This window comes from Myxocyprinus asiaticus, chromosome 37, assembly GCF_019703515.2.
Source record: "Myxocyprinus asiaticus isolate MX2 ecotype Aquarium Trade chromosome 37, UBuf_Myxa_2, whole genome shotgun sequence".
Classification (NCBI taxonomy): Eukaryota; Metazoa; Chordata; class Actinopteri; order Cypriniformes; family Catostomidae; genus Myxocyprinus; species Myxocyprinus asiaticus.
The window spans coordinates 39,906,596-39,927,161 of NC_059380.1; the positions used below are offsets into that span (position 1 = coordinate 39,906,596).

The 20,566-nt window shown below is 36.8% G+C and overlaps 1 protein-coding gene across 1 annotated transcript in view; it reads left to right on the top strand.

Moving 5' to 3' along the window:
* The window catches only part of LOC127427840 (filamin-B-like), a 101,761-nt gene that overhangs the window by 51,276 nt on the left and 29,919 nt on the right, over positions 1 to 20,566 (top strand). The window contains 19 exon segments of the mRNA XM_051675665.1: positions 4,184 to 4,320; positions 4,411 to 4,604; positions 4,817 to 4,930; positions 6,026 to 6,169; positions 8,617 to 8,740; positions 8,845 to 9,005; positions 9,090 to 9,180; positions 9,739 to 9,908; positions 10,036 to 10,153; positions 10,243 to 10,505; positions 10,603 to 11,200; positions 11,322 to 11,495; positions 11,706 to 11,868; positions 12,054 to 12,214; positions 14,049 to 14,216; positions 14,405 to 14,528; positions 14,630 to 14,783; positions 16,100 to 16,289; positions 17,389 to 17,636. Of these exon segments, the coding sequence (XP_051531625.1) occupies positions 4,184 to 4,320; positions 4,411 to 4,604; positions 4,817 to 4,930; positions 6,026 to 6,169; positions 8,617 to 8,740; positions 8,845 to 9,005; positions 9,090 to 9,180; positions 9,739 to 9,908; positions 10,036 to 10,153; positions 10,243 to 10,505; positions 10,603 to 11,200; positions 11,322 to 11,495; positions 11,706 to 11,868; positions 12,054 to 12,214; positions 14,049 to 14,216; positions 14,405 to 14,528; positions 14,630 to 14,783; positions 16,100 to 16,289; positions 17,389 to 17,636 (3,496 nt within the window).

A 20,566-nucleotide genomic window follows, 5' to 3' on the forward strand; every position in this document is an offset into this window, starting at 1 on the left:
GAGAGCCAGCCACAATGCTGTAAATAAATAGAATAATAATAAATAAAAAATAATAATAATAACAAAAATATATATATATATATATATAATAGCATGATGATTAATGTGAAAAAGGTTATTTTTTGCTTATAAAACATTTTTGATCTTTTGTTTTTGCTGTTCAAAACAAATTTTATATGTATATACTGTATAAGATAAAATGTTACAAATTCATATTATACTTATGTTGGGAAATTCCACAGAAATGTCAACCACGTCATGGAAAAATAAAAAGTTATAACCAAAGGAACAAAATGCCCTTTTATATTCTGTCACGTTGTAATGGATAATGGATATTGCCGTCCAGACCGCTAGAGGGCGCCGCTTGCTCACACAGCACTGACTGAAGCACTGAAATGCATGCTATATTTTAAAACACAGCCTTTTAAAGTTTAATAATCGTGCAAGGCCATATTGCGATTTTAATCTTAACTCAATCAATCGTGCAGCCTTAGTGGATACCATACTAATGTCTCAGAAGTCAAAGTGAGTCACAGAGTTTTGGATGGTTGTACCTCATCATGTATAGGTAAGTACCACTTTCACAATTGTCACGTCTGTAATGCCAGTTTGTCCTTATTAATGTGAGATTTAAAAATTCAATATCACATGTTCTTAGGAGTGTCAACCCTTCTACATCATTATAACTGGATTGTGCATTTTGAATTCACAGAGTTTTAATAAAGTGTGATAATTATAAATAAACCATCGGTTTTTAATATCAGCGTTTTCATGCTTATAACAGAAATGCTGATGGTTTTAATTTGGTCAATAATTGCCCAATAAACATCAGCAGCCGATACATATGCATTCCTAATATTACATTTTTGTTTAATTTTTATTGTGTTTCAGTATTATTTTGAGGCCGCATCCATACCAATATATTTTAGTTTGAAAATGTAATGTTTCGAAAACCTTTACCGCATCCTTTGGAAACTATGATGTCAGAAAACAAACATGGATTAGTGCGGATGTGCCTTTTTTGTCCCTTATAATCATTGAACAATTCATTGTTATTGGTTGTTTTACATGTTGATCAAATGGCTGCTTTTTTTTGTAATACAGTGCAACAGTCTGGCTCTGGCATAAAAATCTTATTAATTTTTTTTCCATAGGTAAATTGAGTTTTAACAACAAGTATAATCCTTTAAAGACCGATGTACCGTGAGCTGCTTCAAGGTTGTTAATCGATGGTATATGCTTCTGTTGAAGCCATCAGTCTGCCTTTTTTCAACTTAACTGAAATAAATTATTTAATAGTGGAATTCGTGGTGAAGAACTACACTACCCATGATCCTGCAGAGAATGATACACCAGTCAGAGAACCGCAACGAACAAAGCGAGCCAAAAGAGCTCTGCAGCGACCGCCCACTCCCATGAACGACGCATTCGAGACGCTCTCCCAACACTCTCAAACTACTTATTTATTTGTATATTTATGAATATTTTGCAATAAACTTAATGTGTTGATTCTATAGTTATATTCAACAACTTTAAATCAATTTTTTATATTTTTCCAGCATTTTTGTACCTTTTGTCTTTTTGTCCAATTTCCATGTTTTTGTCTTTGCTATAGTTTTTAACAATAATAACCTTGGTCTGATCAGATTTGTTCTAGATCTACCAATAATGGCGTACAGAAACAAATCTTCTGTTTATCACCACCAGATGTTTTTTCTTTTTCCATCAGCGTTCAGTATTTTGGATCTCAGGGCTGACAGCAGGATAAATTTGATCAGGATTGTTTTGGTATAAAGGCTTCGTCGAATATATACAGACCAGACGTGCAAATTTACAGATCGTGTTGATGCAAACAGTGTTGAATAGCTTGAGTTGATTGTATTTAATTAGTTTGCTACCATTAAGAATCATGTCCAGAATTTAGCTGATTAGAAAAGCTTGATTTAACTTCAAGTATGATACAGTATGTAGGTTGTATCCATTGCCAAGCAGACTCGTTAGTGTGCAACCCTTGGCTCTGGATGTCAAGAGTGTGGTGGCTTTGAAAGACAAAATGGAAAGCAGCATGACATCATGTGCTCGTGTGAGAGCGCCAGTGCCACTCGGGACCACCAGGAAACCGACGTAGCGTGCGTTAATCCATGTACACATTTAATCAAATTCACAAGCGACCTGATGGATGTGAACCGTGTAGGATAAACATCTTATTTAATGAACCACAGAACAGAAACAACTGCTGTGTTTTCGGTTTGATTTGTTTTCTCGTAGCGGGTGGATGTGCAGTCATGCAGAAATGCGCTCATTTTTTACGATGCAACCGTGGCAGTGGGAATTAAAGAGGTAGCCACCCAAAAATTTGAATTCTGTCTTAATTTATGACCCTCATGTAATTTCAAACCTGTATGATTTGCATTCTTCTGTGGAACACAAATGGAGATGTCGGGCAGAATGTTGGCACTGCTCTTTTCCATACAATGAAAGTGAATGGGGACTAGAGGCTAACAAGCTCCAAAAATGACAAAAAGCACTATAAAAGTACCATAAGAGGAGTGCATATGGCTACTGTACTCTCTGCGCTATATTCAAAGGCTTCTGAAGTCATACGATAGCTTTGTGTGTGGAACAGACAGAAATGCTAGACATTATTTATTAAAAATCTTTCCCTCAGTTGTTGCTATTAAATAGCATTTGTATGATTTTTAATTTAGCACATTTTCAAATTGTGTGCATCATGAAAGGTTGCAAGACACAAACCAGTGCAAGCATGAGATTTGAGAGTAAAAAAAATTGTTAAAGAAGATTACCAGTTAATAATTATTTAAATTTAGATCTGTTCCTCACTCAAATCTATCGTATGGATTTTTGGAGCTTGACAGCCTCTGGTTACCTTTCACTTTCATTGTATGGAAAAGAGCAGCACGGACATTCTGCTTTTGTGTTTCATGGTTGAAGGAAAATAATACAGGTATGGAATGGCATGAGGGTGAATAAATAATGACAGAATTTTTAACTATCCCTTTGAACCAAACATTTTCACCTTAAATTGTCTTTTTATAAATCAAGTTTTTTTTTCTTTTTGCATTTCATAAACCTTTTATAGGATGCCGTGGTGTGTGGCCTTAGGTTGCATGCTGGTATTTATGTGCATATGGACACTTTTTGGTCATCACATGCATGATGGAGTATCAGTCAATCAGATCGCTGCTCTGTAGTGGACGAAATGCCTGAATGAAAGAGACAAGCCCGAGTTAAAACAATCGCCCTCCTGTTCACCTGGAAAACAGCCCTGCATACGCACACGGGGGGAAACTGAGCCATGACCCCTATTAAAATCAAATATTCGCCCACTGTGGTTACTCCTAATAACACAAACTCTTTTCGATGGGAGATTTCCGGTTATGTAGAGTCAGAGCTGAGATTTATGACTCTTGGTAATGTTGGAAATGGAACATTCTGACAAACTAGAGCGGGCAGCGCTGTGCGTTGTGCTTAAGCTGCAGTTTAAGAGACATTTATTTAAGTTGATTAGCAGTGTGCTTATTTGAAACTAAATTGACTTTTTGAGATTTAATATTTCAAATAAATTATTTAAAATTATGTATTTATAATTAATCATTTATTCTAAATAAATTCAAAATAATACATTAATAATTTAATATTTAACACTAAATATGAAAACACAATATTTAGCAGGGAGCTATCAGCATCATATTTCATCCCAAAATCAAAAGATAAAATATGAAATTATATTTTGCCTATTTTAGAACCATTAAGATTTGACATTTCAACACATTTTCACTTTTTTCACCAATTTCAACAGATTTTCCGATCTCATTCCCATACAATATATCATTAATATACTGTATATTTTAGCTTTTTAACCAATGTCCCTAAATGTCCTATTTTTCACATTTCACATGCAGTAATGAGATATTATTGTAGTATTACAATAATATTTCATACTGTGTGGAATGTGCTTACTTGTCATGAAAATGTCACAATGCAAAACATTTTAATAGTGCAAACTAAAAGCTAAATTTTCCTTTTATACAAATTGTAGTTTTTTTTTGTTGTTTTTTTTTACTACTTTTGATTTTGTGGTGAAATATGACATTTTCTTGATAATTGTCCAGAATAAACTGCACAGATATCTGACATTAGGTGTCTGTTTTCTTGTGGTCAGTCCTTTCGAGGTTCAGGTGGGCTCTGAAGCCGGACCGCAGAAGATCCGAGCGTGGGGTCCTGGTCTAGAGGGAGGCGTTGTGGGCAAGTCTGCAGACTTCGTGGCCGAATCCATCGGGACTGACATTGGCGTGCTTGGTAAGATCACATGCTTGGTGAAACCTGATTTTAGAGTGAATGCTAATCTGACTAACTACCTCTCAACACATAAGTGTATATTTTCTGTAGGCTTTGCGATCGAGGGTCCATCTCAGGCCCGGATTGAGTGTGAGGATCAGAACGATGGCTCGTGTAACGTGAAGTACTGGCCCACAGAACCGGGCGAATACGCCGTCCATGTCATGTGTGATGATGAGGACATTGAAGACAGTCCCTTCATGGCCTACATCGTCCCTGACAACAAAACCAACAACCCCAACCAGGTAAATACAGCGAAAAAGACCCTCAGATATTGAACTATCTTTGCAGAAGGCTTCAGTTTCAATCTTGTGTTGACTCTAATAGGCCTTAAAGAATAGTTCACCCAAAAATCGTTTACTTACCTTCATGTCATTTCAAAGGACCTAAAATTTTCCTAAAATTAGTCTGTTAAATTCTTAATAACTGGTGTTAATGGAGTTTGATATGTTTATAGGTCAAGGCATATGGACCAGGATTGGAGAAGACAGGCTGTATCATAAACAAACCTGCCGAATTCACCGTTGAGGCCAAAGACGCTGGAAACGGACCTCTGAAAATCATGGCACAGGTAACAAAGTTCATCTTTAACAACATTTGACAATAACAGCACTCAAAATATAATTAGGTTGGCTTGAGATTTGCCCAGCTACATGCTAAAACGTGCTATAAATATACTAGGAAGGCTTAGCTTCATGCTAAAACATGTTAGCAACGGCTAGCATAATGATAGTAATGCCAGTTTGAATGGTAAAACATGCTAGTAATGTCTAGCTTCATGCTAAAACATGCTACCTGTGCCTAGCTACATACAAAACCATGTTAGAAACGCCTAGCAAAATGATAGCGATGCCTATTTTAATGTTAAAAATGCTAGAAATGCCTAGTTACATGTTTAAACATGTTAGAAATGCCCAGCTACATGTTAAATTATGTTAGCAATGCCTGGCTACATGCTAAAACATGCTAGCAATGCCTAGCTAAATGCTAGTAATGCATAGCTACATGTTAAAATATGCTAGCTATGCTTAGCTACATGCTTAAACAAGCTAGCTATGCCTAGCTACATGCTAAAACATGCTAGCAATAGCTAACACCATGCTAGCAACACCTAGCTACATGCTAAAACATGCTAGGAATGCCTAGATACATGCTAAAATATGCTAGCAACCCCCTAGCTAGATGTGGAAGGGAAAAAAACAATCTGTCTGTCTCTGTCTATCTATCTAACATTTATTTGATCTGTCTGTCTATTTGTTTGTCTGACCGTTTAAATTTATGAAACTATTTTAAACTTTCAGACCAGGCTTTGTCAAGCCAACCTCAAAGTTTGTTTACAAACTTTACTCATCTAGTTGATGTTTAATATGCACTTATGAGGAGCAGGATTTTGGACCAATGAGATTTTACGGTGGGCGGGTTACCCCAAGTGACGCTGCAGAGGTCAAGCAATCAACAAAATGTCTTGTCGTTTGTCTTGATCGTCGCTGGTTAGGACACAACCTCATAAGAAAAAGTTGTTGTTGCTTGTGTCTATGTAGTGGGGTGCTCAGTTAGGACATACATTAGTATTAGAAGGTAACTGCCTATGAAGGCAGCGATACAGATCTCTATGTTTTGGAACAGAGGTATGTTATTTTCGAATTCATCATGTGTGTTTTCTCAGGATGCTGATGGCGTCCCTATTGAGGTGAAAGTGAAGAACAAAGGAGATAACATCTATTCCTGTTTGTACACTCCAACATCTGCCGTCAAGCACACACTGGTTGTGACCTGGGGAGGGGTCAGTGTGCCAAACAGCCCCTTCAGGGTAAGACCAACAGAGTCAGAGGTCATAACTGATAAAACAGATGTACAGGAAACTTCTGCAGTCTGTACTAATACAGTAAAGTCACAGGTGAATAAGGAACTAATCACACTAACTAAAGCTGATAGCACTCCCAAACATAAAGCCATCATTATAATTACCACATCCACTGTGGAGCGCCGCTGCTTCTTTGTGAAATAATTTCAGGCTTTTATTTTGATATAAATGCATTGTGTAACGCATAAAAAAGCAGTTAGAATGGTGATCATCTTAAGTCAGATCAGCATACAAAAAATGATTTATGCTGTTTACTGTAGAGTTGATTTACTTGGATTTTTTTAAATTATTACATGTTTCTTAGCATTCTTAGCAAAATGATGACAACATAATTGTAAATGTGTTTTTTTTCAGTAATCACTTATTCAGATCAACTGATTTTGTTAATGCCTTTTTCATTTTTTTATTATTATTATTTTAGCTGTTAATCGAATTGCTTTTGATCTGCTGTATTTGTAATTTACAGAACTGTCCATAATTGCTTGACAAAACAAGTCCAAACAATTTCAGCAATCTAGTACTGTATATATTTGCAACATGTGGTTAAAAGTGATGCATTAAAAATGCTATTCATAAAAACAATTATTTTAATATGCCTGGAATATAATTGAATTATAATCAGTCATTTTGATATTTTTCTGAGGGTTAAAAGTAACCGTCCAGAGATAAAAAAATAAAAAATAAAAAGATAAAGAATTGTTGGCATAACTAGTTTGGAATAATCTATTATCATTATTTCTTTAAAAAAAAAAAAAAAAAAAAAGCAGTGAAACAATTTAAAAAATCTATATTATCATTTCATTCAAACTTAAAACTTTGTCCACCAAATCAAAGTCAGCCAATCTGTTGTCATGTGACATAAAAAACAAAAAAACAGGGAGAACCTCTTTAGACCCTCATTAATGTGTTTTATTTTAAATATCAGATATTTTGACATTTTTATGAAAAGGCACATTTTGTTCCATCAAACCCTAATACCATTTTGATCTTGATTTTCGTGACTCACAAATTCAGGTTATTTGTTTAAAAAAAAAAAAATGTTTTGCCTCATATGTTTTAAAACCTATTTTTAAATTAATGATTAAGTTGTGTACACTCACATGTATTCAAGGTGCAAGGAAATTATTTTAATACCTTTTACTTGATAGTTACACCACATGACATTTTAAGTCATTGGATTTTTAAAAAAAATTTTTTTATAGTAAATGCTATAAAAGTTTTTCAAAGATGTATGAAACCAACATGGAATCAAAGATTAAATTTCTATGAACTTGACACGTTTTATAAACTAGATTTTTAAAATTTCTCATTTGTTTGTTTCATTTACTACCTTATTTGTCATTGACCCATACATCAGCCATTAGCCACCTAGACGTGTCTAGATATCGACATCGGCCTTTAAAAGCATGTATCGTTGAAGCATATTTTTATAGCAATTATGGATTGTATCTCAAAGCACGAAACCGTATAAAAGCCATGTTGTAAATCATCACTTTTGATGTCAGAAGAACTTGATCATTTTGCACTGTATGAAATTGTATCAAATTTACAAAAGCACTGACTACTCTCATGATTGTAAAAGATGTTGTACTGTAGTGTACTTCCAGAATGAAGCCGAAAATGTCAAGCTTGACTGAATATTAATACATCACTTAATATTATTTGTACTATTTAAAAAAATAAGGCTTGATGTACATGCATAGATTTCAAATGTACAAAAATCAAATTCAAAACGTTGGAGCATATGTCCAAGAAAAGTGAAAATATAGTCCGACAAAGATGAATTTCTGTGGTTTGTAGAGTCAGTTTCACAATGCAAAGTCACTTTATAGTAGAAGAATGTGTCTTTTACTTGACTGAACAGTCAAATTTACATTTCACAATGTTACTCCGTTACTTAAACATTTACTGAAATGACTGGAAAAATGCAGCATTAAATCTATTAAATATTAACTAACATGTTTACATTTGGAAAAAGAAGCAGAAAAAAACTGACTTTCATAAATACATTTCAATGTCATGACTGAATAAATAGTGTTATTTTTAAAATGTCACATTCAGTCAATTCTAAGACATTGTATGTTTTCAGTGTTTGTCACTGTGTGATTTATGTGAGTTTGAGTCTGTTTTTATATGTTTTGTGTTATGTTTCCTGTTGTCTTCAAAATGAAGTGGAGCAATTTTCAATTACTAATTTACAAATTTTAATACTAATTATTTCAAAACAACTTTACACCTTGGAAATGCATCAGATGTTACACATTTTGAAATGTAAAGTGCTTCATTTTTTTCTTTCTCTCAATGTACAATGAAGTCTTGTGTAGTTGCTTGAAATGTGTTTTCATTTCCTTGTAACACTTAAAATTAATAGTCAAGAGACTTTCTTCCTTTAGGTAAACATTGGAAAGGGAAGTCACCCGCACAAAGTGAAAGTGTTTGGTCCAGGAGTGGAAAGATCTGGACTAAAAGCTCATGAGCCCACGCACTTCACCGTGGACTGCACAGAGGCTGGAGAAGGTAGAACATGCAACCTGTTTAGTTACCGCCTTGACCAACATTGGGTTACAATGGCTTGTGTAACTTTTTAAACTTTTTACATTTTTGTTTTGGTTCTCATTCAGGTGACGTCAGTGTTGGAATCAAGTGTGATGCTAATGTCATCAGTGACGAGGAAGAGGATGTTGATTTTGACATCATTCCCAATGCCAACGACACCATCACAGTCAAATATATTCCCCCCGGAGCTGGGCGGCTCACCATTAAAGTGCTTTTCACTGATCAAGTGAGTGACTAAAGGGATTTTAAACCGTGTCAGTTCATTTCTCAATCCTTAATATGGGGGTTAACTTGAAATGAATCCTTGCAGGAAATTCCAGTGAGTCCATTCCGTGTTAAAGTGGATCCATCACATGACGCTTCCAAAGTTAAAGCGGAGGGACCGGGGCTCGCTCGAGCAGGTTTGTGGTCAAGAATTATTTGGTTTTAATGATAAAAGATTTGATTTTAGATTGTTTGGTCTCCCCTTCTGGAAAAAAAAAAGAAAACGGCTTGGACCAGCCTAAGATGGTTTGCTGGTCTTCGGTTGTCTCCCGGCCTGTTCAAGCGTGTCTGTTTGCTGCTTTCAGGAAGGTTTTGGGCAGTTGTCAGCTGACCAGGCTGGAAAACCAGCTGAAGTTCAAGTTAAGGCTAGGAGACATCCTAAACCAGCTGAAACCAGCAATCTAGCTTTGGCTGGTTTAAGATGGGTTGTTTTTCAGCAGAGGAGACTAAAAGCCAATTCTATTAAACCCCATATCCATCTTAAGCCTGCCTAAGCTGGTTTGTCTGGTCTTCCAGCATGGGCAGGCTGGTCTGTTTGCTGGTTTTAGAGTGGTTTGGGGCACTTGTCAGTTAGTAAGGGTGAGAGACCAGCTTAAACCAGCTATAAGACCAGCAAACCATATTAGGCTGGATTAAGCTGTTGTTATTAGCAGGGTCATTTTTAATTTTCACATTTAATATTGTTGTACCGTCAGGTGTGGAGAGCGGAAAGCCAACTCACTTCACCGTTTACACCAAAGGAGCTGGCAAAGCTCCTTTAGATGTGCAGTTTTCTGGGCCTAATAAAGGACAACCTGTACAAGACTTTGAGATCATTGACAACTACAACTATTCCCACACCGTCAAGTACACACCAGTCCAGCAGGTAGGGTTCTGCATGTATAAAGTGGCTCCCATTTGAAAGTGCCTTCAAGGAGTTTAAATGGGCAGATTGGAAATCTTTCAGCATTTATCTTCTTGTCTCATGATTCTGGTTGGCTCTACCATTGTAGGGTGAGATGGTGATAACGGTGACCTTTGGTGGTGACCTCATTTCTAAAAGCCCCTTTGCTGTGGGTGTTGCAGCTCCGCTGGACCTCAGCAAGATCCAAGTGGATAGCTTGGAAAGTCGTAAGTTCTCTAGCAATTGAAGAAAAGTACTCTAAAGCTCTCTAAAGGGTTGCAAGAACTTAATAAAGCACAATTTAACTCTGCTGTAGGAGTGCAAGTAGGTGAAGACCAGAAGTTTGCCATTGGTACAAAAGGAGCAGGCGGCCAGGGTAAACTAGAAGTCAAGATCAGCAGTCCATCAGGAAAGACTGTGCCATGCATTGTGGAACCTCAACCAGGTAAAGGAGCCAGCCTTGTGAAGTACATCCCCAAAGAAGAAGGTGTTTACATTGTGGAGGTTGTCTATGATGGCAACCCGGTGCCTGGAAGCCCATTTTCTGTTGAAGCCATGTTGCCCCCTGATCCAAGAAAGGTGGGTTTCAATTGCTCAGCAAGCATGGAACCTTCTTGTTTGACTTCCTTTAGTAAAGATGAAGTTGTTGTAACAAGTGCTGCCTTTCTCTCTTCAGGTCAAAGCCTTTGGCCCAGGATTGAAGGGGGGCCTAGTAGCGAATCCTGCTGAATTCACCATCGACACTAAAGGTGCTGGCACCGGTGGGCTGGGCCTTACCGTTGAGGGTCCCACTGAAGCCAAAATCGAGTGCTCCGACAATGGCGATGGCACCTGTTCAGTGTCATACCTGCCCACTGAGCCTGGAGAGTACCTGGTCAACATTCTCTTCGAGAATGTCCACATTCCCGGATCCCCCTTCCATGCTGACATCCAGTATCCGTTTGATCCCACCAAGGTGGTTGCATCTGGCTCAGGATTAAAGAGGGGCAAGGTAGGTGAGATAAGCGTGGTGAATGTCGACTGTGCCATAGCTGGACCAGGACAGTTGACACTGGAAGCGGTGTCTGATTCTGGAGCTAAAGCAAGAACCGAAGTTATAGACAACAAGGATGGTACCTACACAGTCACCTATGTCCCGTTGACTATGGGCATGTACACACTGCTACTGAAGTATGGGGGGAAGGCTGTCCCCAACTTCCCTGTTAAAGTAAACGTGGATCCAGCTGTTGACACCAGAAAAGTGAAAGTGTTCGGACCAGGAGTGGCGGGAGAAGGTACTGACAGGTTTCGATATACTTCCTAGTCAACATGAATATGACATTATGTCATTATTAACTCAGAGTTTTCATTTTTGGGTGAACTATCCCTTTAAGTCCACTATTCTCTGGTCTGCAGGAGTTTCCAGGGAGGCCACCACTAACTTCACAGTTGACGCGCGAGCTTTAACCAAAGTTGGTGGGAAACATATTAAAGCGCATGTGAAGAATCCGTCAGGTGCTGCTACAGATTGCATTGTCAATGACAATGGCGATGGCACTTACAACGTGGAATACACACCGTTTGAGAATGGTATTGAGTGAAATGTACTGATTAAAATTCTGCTTTGATCTTTTTTCAGTCATTGCAAACAGAAATGTTTAGTGGTATTTGCTAAGGCAATCATCGCTACCGCTATTGTTCTTACTTGTGATCATTTAAAAAGAACTGTTAGGTATTAAGTATATCCATTTTCTTGGAAGGTGATGAGCATGATTTTTTTTTTCTCTCTGCTATATTTAGGAGTCCACAGTGTGGAGATACTTTATGATGAGACTCCAGTTCCAAAGAGTCCATTCCAGGTTGGGGTGGGTGAGGGTTGTGACCCCTCCAGAGTTCAGGCCAAAGGTCCTGGTCTAGAAGAAGCCTTGACCGACAAACCCAACAAGTTTTCAATCATCACCAGGTGGCAGCTTTTAAAATCTCACATTTGCTATTTTAGAAGAGTCATTTCATAAAGAATACCATCATCAAGAAAATAATTATATTTCCATAGATCTTTTTCAGGATTTTTAACTACTCTGTTTTAAAAAACTAAAAATGGAATAAAAAGGTATAACCTGACTAACTAAACTCTTTTGGTCTGGACAGAGGAGCTGGCATTGGTGGTTTGGGTATCACTGTCGAAGGTCCATCAGAGTCCAAAATGTCCTGTAAAGACAACAAGGATGGCAGCTGTAACGTGGAGTATACCCCGTATGTGCCTGGTCTATATGACGTTAACATCACGTATGGAGGAGAACACATCCCAGGTAGAAATTAGCTTTGTTTGTTGTGCCATTTTTGGAACTGAAAAGTGGAGTATTTTGTCTGCTAGTTTTCTCTTTTAAAACCACTTGAATATTTCTACACATTTGTTTTTGTTAATATTACATGTGTGAGACTAGATTCATCCTGCATCTTAGGAAAAGTAGGCTACCACGTTCTCCATAGTAGACATTATGGCCTCGTATTTCAATGAAAATGTTTCACCATGCCAAGACCACGTAGTTTGATTCTCCCACATAAGAAGCTGTTTCCAGCTGTACAGAACTTCATACTGTAGAGCAATATTTTAGAAAACAACAGGGACAACTGTCAGAAAGTTGATCTGTGTCTGACAACCTACTCGTGGTCCAAGCTGGCAAATGTTTCAGGATCTTGTCTCATGTGTTCTAGTGTACGCTTTCAAAAACTGCTGGTTAGTGTTGTAGCACTGTGGACTTCTGAAAAATAAAGTCTCGTTAAAACATTTTTCACACTCACTTGTTTATTTAATGTCTATTATCAATGTCTAACAGTGTTTGTACATGCATCACAGGAGATTTTGTCTTTTTTATTTATTTTTTCCTGAAATTATGAAAAATTCCCACCACAGTGGCATTTCCAACACATTTAAAGGAATATTTCGGGTTCAATACAAGTTCAGCTCAATCAACAGCATTTGTGGCATAATGCTGATTACCACATAAAATTATTTAGACTCCTTTTCTTTAAAAAAAAAAAAAAAATGGAGTTTACAGTGGAAGTGAATGTGGACAATCTTTGGAGGGTCTATAGGCGTTTCATTAATTCTTCTGTTAAAACTCATGCATTATTTGAGCTGTAAAATTGTTTAAATCATAATTTTAGGGTTTTAAAATTTTTTTTATGTTTTGACATTACATCGTCATGGAAACGATGTTGTAAAATTGGCTATAACTTTAAACAGAAAATGTTATATCACACTAAAATCATGTTTACATGCATATTGTCTGTACTTTTGAAACTGAGTATTTTAATGTTACAAAATTGGCTTCCATTGCAAGTGCCTCACTGGAACCCAGTTTTTTACTTTTTTTAAAGAAAAGCAGGGACGAGACAAAATAATGTGGTAATCAACATTATGCCACAAATGCTGTCGATTGAGCTGAACTTGTATTGAACCCGGAAAAATGACTTTAATAGAATTATGTGCTGGAAATGACATTTTTAATGTTTCTGAAATAAAATGACCAACTCCTTTGTCTTACTAAGGCTAATTTCATAGATAACAGTTTGTGTCCTAAATACACACAGTGAAATAATATTTTCACATTTAATGGCAGTTTGGTAAAATTAGAGCTTGATTGAAATGATGGCAAACAAAAAGTGATAATTCCCTTGAATTTTTTTTTTTTTTTTGTCTCATATTTCATCTCAATCATGCTCTTCATTGACACTTGTCCACTTGGTTAACAAATACACTAACTTTTGAAAAAACTTTATTAGGGGCAAAATGGTTTGGTGTGATGGAAATGACGCCTCAACATAATTTTTGAAAAATTTATGGAAATAATTTTCACACAATAAATATTAAAATGGTTTGTTTATTTCACTCTTGTTTATATGATCATAATATGTAATGAGTATTTTCATAGTTTAATATTAAAAGTCCTGGGACAAGGCTAAAACAGTAAAATCTGTACATTTTGAAGGCATTTTTTTACAAAAATAAAGGCCTGGTAAAAAGTTTCCCCATTCAGTTTTTATGAGACCTTCATATAGCAAAAAGAACAAAGTTTAAATCTGTTGTAATGAATTTGCCTGAAGTTGAAGAAACACCCTTATATTTTGTTTACTCTGCAGGAAGCCCATTTAAGGTCCCAGTGAAGGATGTTGTGGACTCCAGTAAGGTGAAGATCTCTGGACCAGGTGTTGGTTCTTCAGTTCGGGCTAAAATTCCTCAAAACTTCACAGTTGACTGCAGTAAAGCTGGAGTCGCTCCTCTTTCTGTGGCCGTGACGGGTCCCAAAGGTGCAAACTCCGTAAACATTTACCCATATGAAGCTTGGACTTTAGACATTTTGTCTCTACTATATTTATTTGCATACTGTGCACAGTATACATACTTCACACTAGTAATAAGGGTATTAGGTACTTATGCCATTCTTAACACTCCCTTTGAATGCCGTGTATGACTACAAATGTGGTGTTGTTTGCAGGGGTGGTCGAGCCCATCCACATCACAGACAATGGGGATGGCGCACACACTGTTGCCTACACCCCATCTGTTGAGGGCCCTTATTCTGTTGCAGTCAAGTACGCAGATGAGGAAATTCCACGCAGGTATTCCGGAAATCCTGAGATTTGCTTGCTTGATTTTTCACTCTGTGTGACTGCTACTGTTATGGAGTCATCCTCATCAGTTCTTAAAATATATTTTTCAGTCCGTTCAAACTCCGTGTTCTGCCCACTCATGATGCCAGTAAAGTGCGTGCTAGCGGCCCTGGGCTGACCACGGGCATCCCTGCCAGTTTTCCAGTGGAGTTCACCATCGATGCCAAGGATGCTGGCGAGGGCCAATTGTCAGTGCAGATTACCGTGAGTACTGTTGAACGTTGTCTTTTCCTCGTGGTTTTAAGACGAGGATTAACGTTTTAATGTTTTCTATTGTTGTAAATGTGTTTTTTGAGGTTGTATTAAAGTGGAAGTGAATCAGAGTATGGTTATGATCAGGCAACAGACTATAAATTACGTTCTGGGCTTGGAATGCAAAATGTATTACTTGTCTTCCTGGACACAACATGTTTTTTTTTTATCCAACAGGGAAGTGTTTGAGTAATTTCTGCTCTAGTGATCCAAGTTTAGCACAAGACAAGATCCAAAGTTGCTTTTTTTGAGTCTCAAACTACAAAAACCCACATCAAGATCAACAATAAGCATTTTTAATGCTTGTTCAATTGAGCAGCAGGGGCGGGGCCAGAAGGGTGGCACAGGGTGGAAGCTGCCACCCTAAAAATGAGCTTTGCCACCCCAACTCAGACTCTGCTCGTGTCCTGGAGACCGTGTGCAACAGCTTAACCGTCCATGTCACACATAGTCCAACACAGCATTCCGCCTCAGTAGACAAATTCCAACAATTTTATTATTTTTATTATTTCAATGCCCTTATGAAAATTAACCATGGTTTCACTATATTACAACTGCAGTAACCATGTTTTTTTTTGCTAGGAACCATGTAAAAACAAAAATGTTGTTACAGGAAATTTATTTTATTTTTTTATTTTGTATTATATTATATTTTTATTACCCTAGTTTTGGTTTTCCTGTATTATGAAATTATTTATTTATTTTGTGATATATGGTTTTACTACAGATATTCTAGATGAAAAGCTACTTGAGTAAAAACATGGTCAATTTTATGGTTACTATGATTTTACTACAAATATCTTGGTTAACCATGGTTAATTTACATAACAAAGCTTTTTCAAGGGAGCCCAAAATAATTGCAAGGGGATGCAAACCTTTTTGTAATAGGATGCAAAACTATTTCAGAAAGTTATTTCCCTCCCTTTCCTCCAAGGGGCTCCGTAATAGTCCATTTCAATTCAAGCACTTTTTTTCATTTTCTACAAAAAAAGCTGTAAGTTATCTCTCTGTTATAAGCTAAAATTAACTTAACTATAGTTATAAAAGAATAAACATTTTCTTTGCTGAAAAAAAGCAATACAAATGCAATGCAGTCACATTACTGGTTACTGATGCTTTCAAGACGATCACAAATCATTTTTGCAATTTCAACAAAAACAGCCGTTTACCCCTCGATAACATCAGAGATAAGGTTTGGCTCTGTGTCCTCCACAACTCATCCTGTCACTTTTTCAGGCTCATGCTACATAATGTTTCATATTTTTCAGGACCAGGATGGTAAACCCAAGAAAGCTAACATTCAGGACAGTCGGGATGGAACCTACAAAGTGTCTTATGTGCCCGACAAGGTGGGCCGTTACACTATTGTCATCAAATACGGTGGCGATGAGATTCCGACTTCTCCGTATCGGGTGCGAGTGACCTCCACAGGCGACGCCAGCAAGTGTACAGTCACTGGTATGTACAGATGTTTTTACTGCTGCGGTAAATGTGCACTTGCTGCTCTAAACTGCTGAGTGGTGCCATAACCATTTCAATAGATGGGAGCTGAATTTTGTTTTATTTTTTGCAATTAAACTATGCTAATGTTAAATTAAAACGTTAATGCTACCTTGATTTACAAATCATAATGTAAAAAATAGTAATATTACCAAAGTTATTAACAGTATTAACTCTCACTCTCCTTTGCGCCACCTAGTGGTGAATTTGAGAACGAGTCTCAGTGTGACTTGAATGTAAAGTTTTACCGCCACCGTACACACAGCGGTAAGGGTCATATTTGTCTGGTACCTACGGTCAAAAGTTACTTAAGTCAACATAAAACTGGCTTTTGTAAAAAATAAATAAAAAATAAAAACATTTATCTGTGCGGATTATTCCAAAGAAATAAAGCTTGTCTTCAGAATATTTTATTAAAATGTAAAGTAATGAAATGACTTTCCGCTGACGTCACCCAGGCCAGTAGGAAATTAGCTATTTATACATTGTTTATTAGTAATTTAGCCATTTTGTCACTTTAGTTTAATGTTGGTTGTTGTTTATGTAATAAAGATTGTGGCAATAATAGAACATAATGATAAGTTTGAAAAAGTAGTCATACACAATCAACTGCAAACTCGATTTCAGGTCTGGTTTTATTATACGAACTTTTCATTCCAGTGAATTCCCAATGGATAAAATCAAGTTTTTTTTTACTTGTTGAATATTGTTTCACTCAAATGCATCATATTACGGAAGTAGAAAGGGCTGAGAATGCAGTTTCACATTGACTTGAAAGGCTTTTTAAATTAGAATGGGATAAGAAATTAACTCTTTACAAGTTCGGTCTAAATAAAAACCAAAAGGGTTCACATTGCAGTACTTGTTTGTTTTTAATATTCTTATTATGGGCCACCACAAACATAACTGACTTTTAAAAGTACAACTTTTACAGCATAACAATCTAAATTTGAAGGGAAAATTATGCTTTAGGGTGGAAAGATTCCAAAATCAAATCCCATGGCAAATTTTCAACAATCCATCCCTCATAGACAAACATCTGATTCATATTCTCCAGGTCCTGGCATTGGGCCGACCATCGGCATCGGAGAGGAGGTTGGATTCGTAGTGAACACTAAAGGTGCAGGCAAAGGCAAAGTCTCCTGTATCGTGGTCACTCCCGACGGCACTGAGGTGGAAGCTGATGTCATCGAGAACGAAGATGGGACATTTGACATCTTCTACACAGCGCCTAAACCTGGCACATACGTTATTTATGTGCGGTTTGGAGGAGAAAACATTCCCAGGAGTCCCTTCACAGTCATGGTGAGGAGCAGACGTTGATAACATCATCTCTGTTGTTTAGTGAAGAGGAAATGCTTTTTTCAAAACATTTGTTTTTAAAGAGCTGCAATAGATACAGGGCTCGATTTAAGGGTCTAGTGCTTTTTGTGTCATCAGATCTTCATCTGGAATTCATTTTACAAGCTCTTAGGGTGTCTGGCTGGATTAAGCATTCATTTGTGTGCATTATCAAGACTGCTTTGTGTTTCAGAAAACATTTAGTTAATGATAGCATATCGTGTAATGTTGTGCATATGGTTTTGATTTAGGCCCAAAGCAAACTCTACAACACTCGTAGCTACGCAAGTGCAATTTTGCAGGCTGTTGCGTTCCGAAATGTTTCCGAATGCAAGTCATAATGCAGCGCAAGTAGGCTTTGCATTATCAACATTCCCACAAGGGGCGCTCTATCGGGCATTATTGTAAACTGTCTTTTTCTGCAGTCAGTTTTCCAGTTTTTTCCATGTTTATAGCTAGCTACATGAATAATAACACGTAATAAAATACAACTTGCAATACAATCATGCATAGTTCAGCCGGGTTCACACTGTAAGATCTTGGCCATGATTTTGCCATCTCAGACAAATTTTGGGGATAAAATGTTTCTTTTCATAGGGCAAAATCGGCAGTCTTTGATCAGATGATTTCAACGACGACCGATAAATTGCCTTTACGATTACATTTATGTCTCTCCTCCTACGACAGCCTGATCAGATAAAACACCCAGTCAGCTCTGTTTATTGGGATGATTGGGACCAAAGTCTTGGCTACGATTTGTATCATACAGTCTGAAATTGTCGCATGGGCTTTTACCCAAGATCTCACTGTGATCACATTGTACAGTCTGACTAGAAACGATCTTGCAGACTGTAAAAATCGAAAAATGTCCACCTGGCTTAAGAATAGCAAAATAAGTAGGTTTATCAACTATAAGCAAGGAGAAAACACTTCCCATATCTTTTGTTGTGGACGTCAAAGGCTGTTTGTCCAATCAAACTCTATGGTATTTTGCTGCAAATTCTGCCAAATCTGGCCAACTTGGTCAAGTTGCATGAAAAACCATCATCCTTGAAAATCGTTAAATTAATACATGATTGATTTACACTGAACTATTTTGGTACTGTGTTTGGGTCACCTCTTCTATTGTAGGGGTTGACCGATATAATATTTTTTTTGTAATTGTTTTTTATTTTTTTTATGGCAGATAGCGATATCTAGAGCAGTGGTTCCCAAACTGGGTGTTCTGCCAGGACTGGCTAGGGGTGACGTGAAATTTCTGCTCAGTTTAATATTTTAATAGCCAACAGTTAAAAGTACCGGCAGTACTGACTCAATTCTGTACATGCATGCTGTTTGTCTGCAGCCAGAAGCTTTTTAAAAGCTCGCATGCGTATGTGTGCGTGCTCTCGTGGTGAATGCAACTGCACGTGTGAACATTTATATGCGGTTCTTGACACAATATGAATGTTAAACTTTAATGTATTACGGGAGTGTTAACAAACGGGACAAAAATCTGTGCCGTCTTGACGCGATATTAATGTAAGCCATTAATGTATTCGTATCAAAATATCCAGTCTGTGCGATGTGTAAATGCAGCCTGATTGACATGCTGCAGCTGTTATAAGCCTATCGATGATATTAATCAAACAGCAATATTGACAAGAAAAAGAGAAAAGCACTCACCGTCCTTGGCTGGATGACTTCAGGAGCTTTAAGTCCAGTAAATTTCAGGTCTGCTTTTTAGTGTACTGTACTGAATCTGTATTAATGTATATCTAATAATCACACAGTAAATTTAAGTTGTTCTATTTTTCATTTAATTACTTTTTAATGTTTTTATGTCACAATTTTTAAATGATTAATTGCTGCTATTCCTAAAAAATCGTAAAGCACTCTTTTATTTCTAGTTCTTGAATAATTACTTTAAAAACTTGAAGCAATGTTTAGGAGAATCGCATGACAGCTACACTATTTTAATGAAATTTGTGAATATCAATATTAATTTTAAACTTTTTAAATAAAGGAGTGTTTTAATCGCATATTTGTTTATTTATTTTTAAGTGGTTGGGGTGCCGTGGGGGAAAAAAAACACTAAAGTGGTGCCGCAGTATCCACTGATCTAGAGAGCAGGATGGCCGACTCCGATATAAATGCTGATAAATATAATACAATTTAACAACAGTAAATCAGATCTACACCAAATTTCTAAAGTGAAACAAAACTCTTAATGCAATATTTACGCAAATTTGCATAAATTTGAAAAGAACCTAGAAAACAGAAAGTGTTGATTATCCATTGGCAAGCAGGTTGGTAGATTTTGGTGCCGACACTAGGGAAAGTTAACGCTTGTGTTAATCGGCCAAGCGAATGCAGTTACTGGCCGAAGCCAATAATCGCAAAATGGCCAAATATTGGCTGATTTAATCAGCATGGATGATATACAAGTCTATCACTAATTCAGTGCAAAAATTGGACCCTGAAGCCTAGGGCTGTCTGTACTATTCAGTTCAGAGTTTGATTCGATTTGTTGGGATTCCAATTAATTTGTGTATATTTTAATTATAATGTCCATTTTGTTTACATATGTAAGCCATTTGATGATTGTCAATACTAATTTCGAGACCACAACAAAAAATCATTTGTGTAAACATTGTCTTGAATAATGACTTGAGAACTTGAAACAAGTAAACTGTCAGTAATAAAGTACAAAGAAACTAATTACAATTAATAGAACAAATAACAATAATAGAGCAAAGATGCAAATTAAGAACTTTTTTACAGCAGTATCAAGTGTTAAAATTACACTCAAAAATTGAAAAAAGATAATAATGTAATATAAAACTACTTTTCACTGTATGATTATAATACATCAATATTTTTTAAAGCTACTAAAAGTTGTCCCATCAATCTCC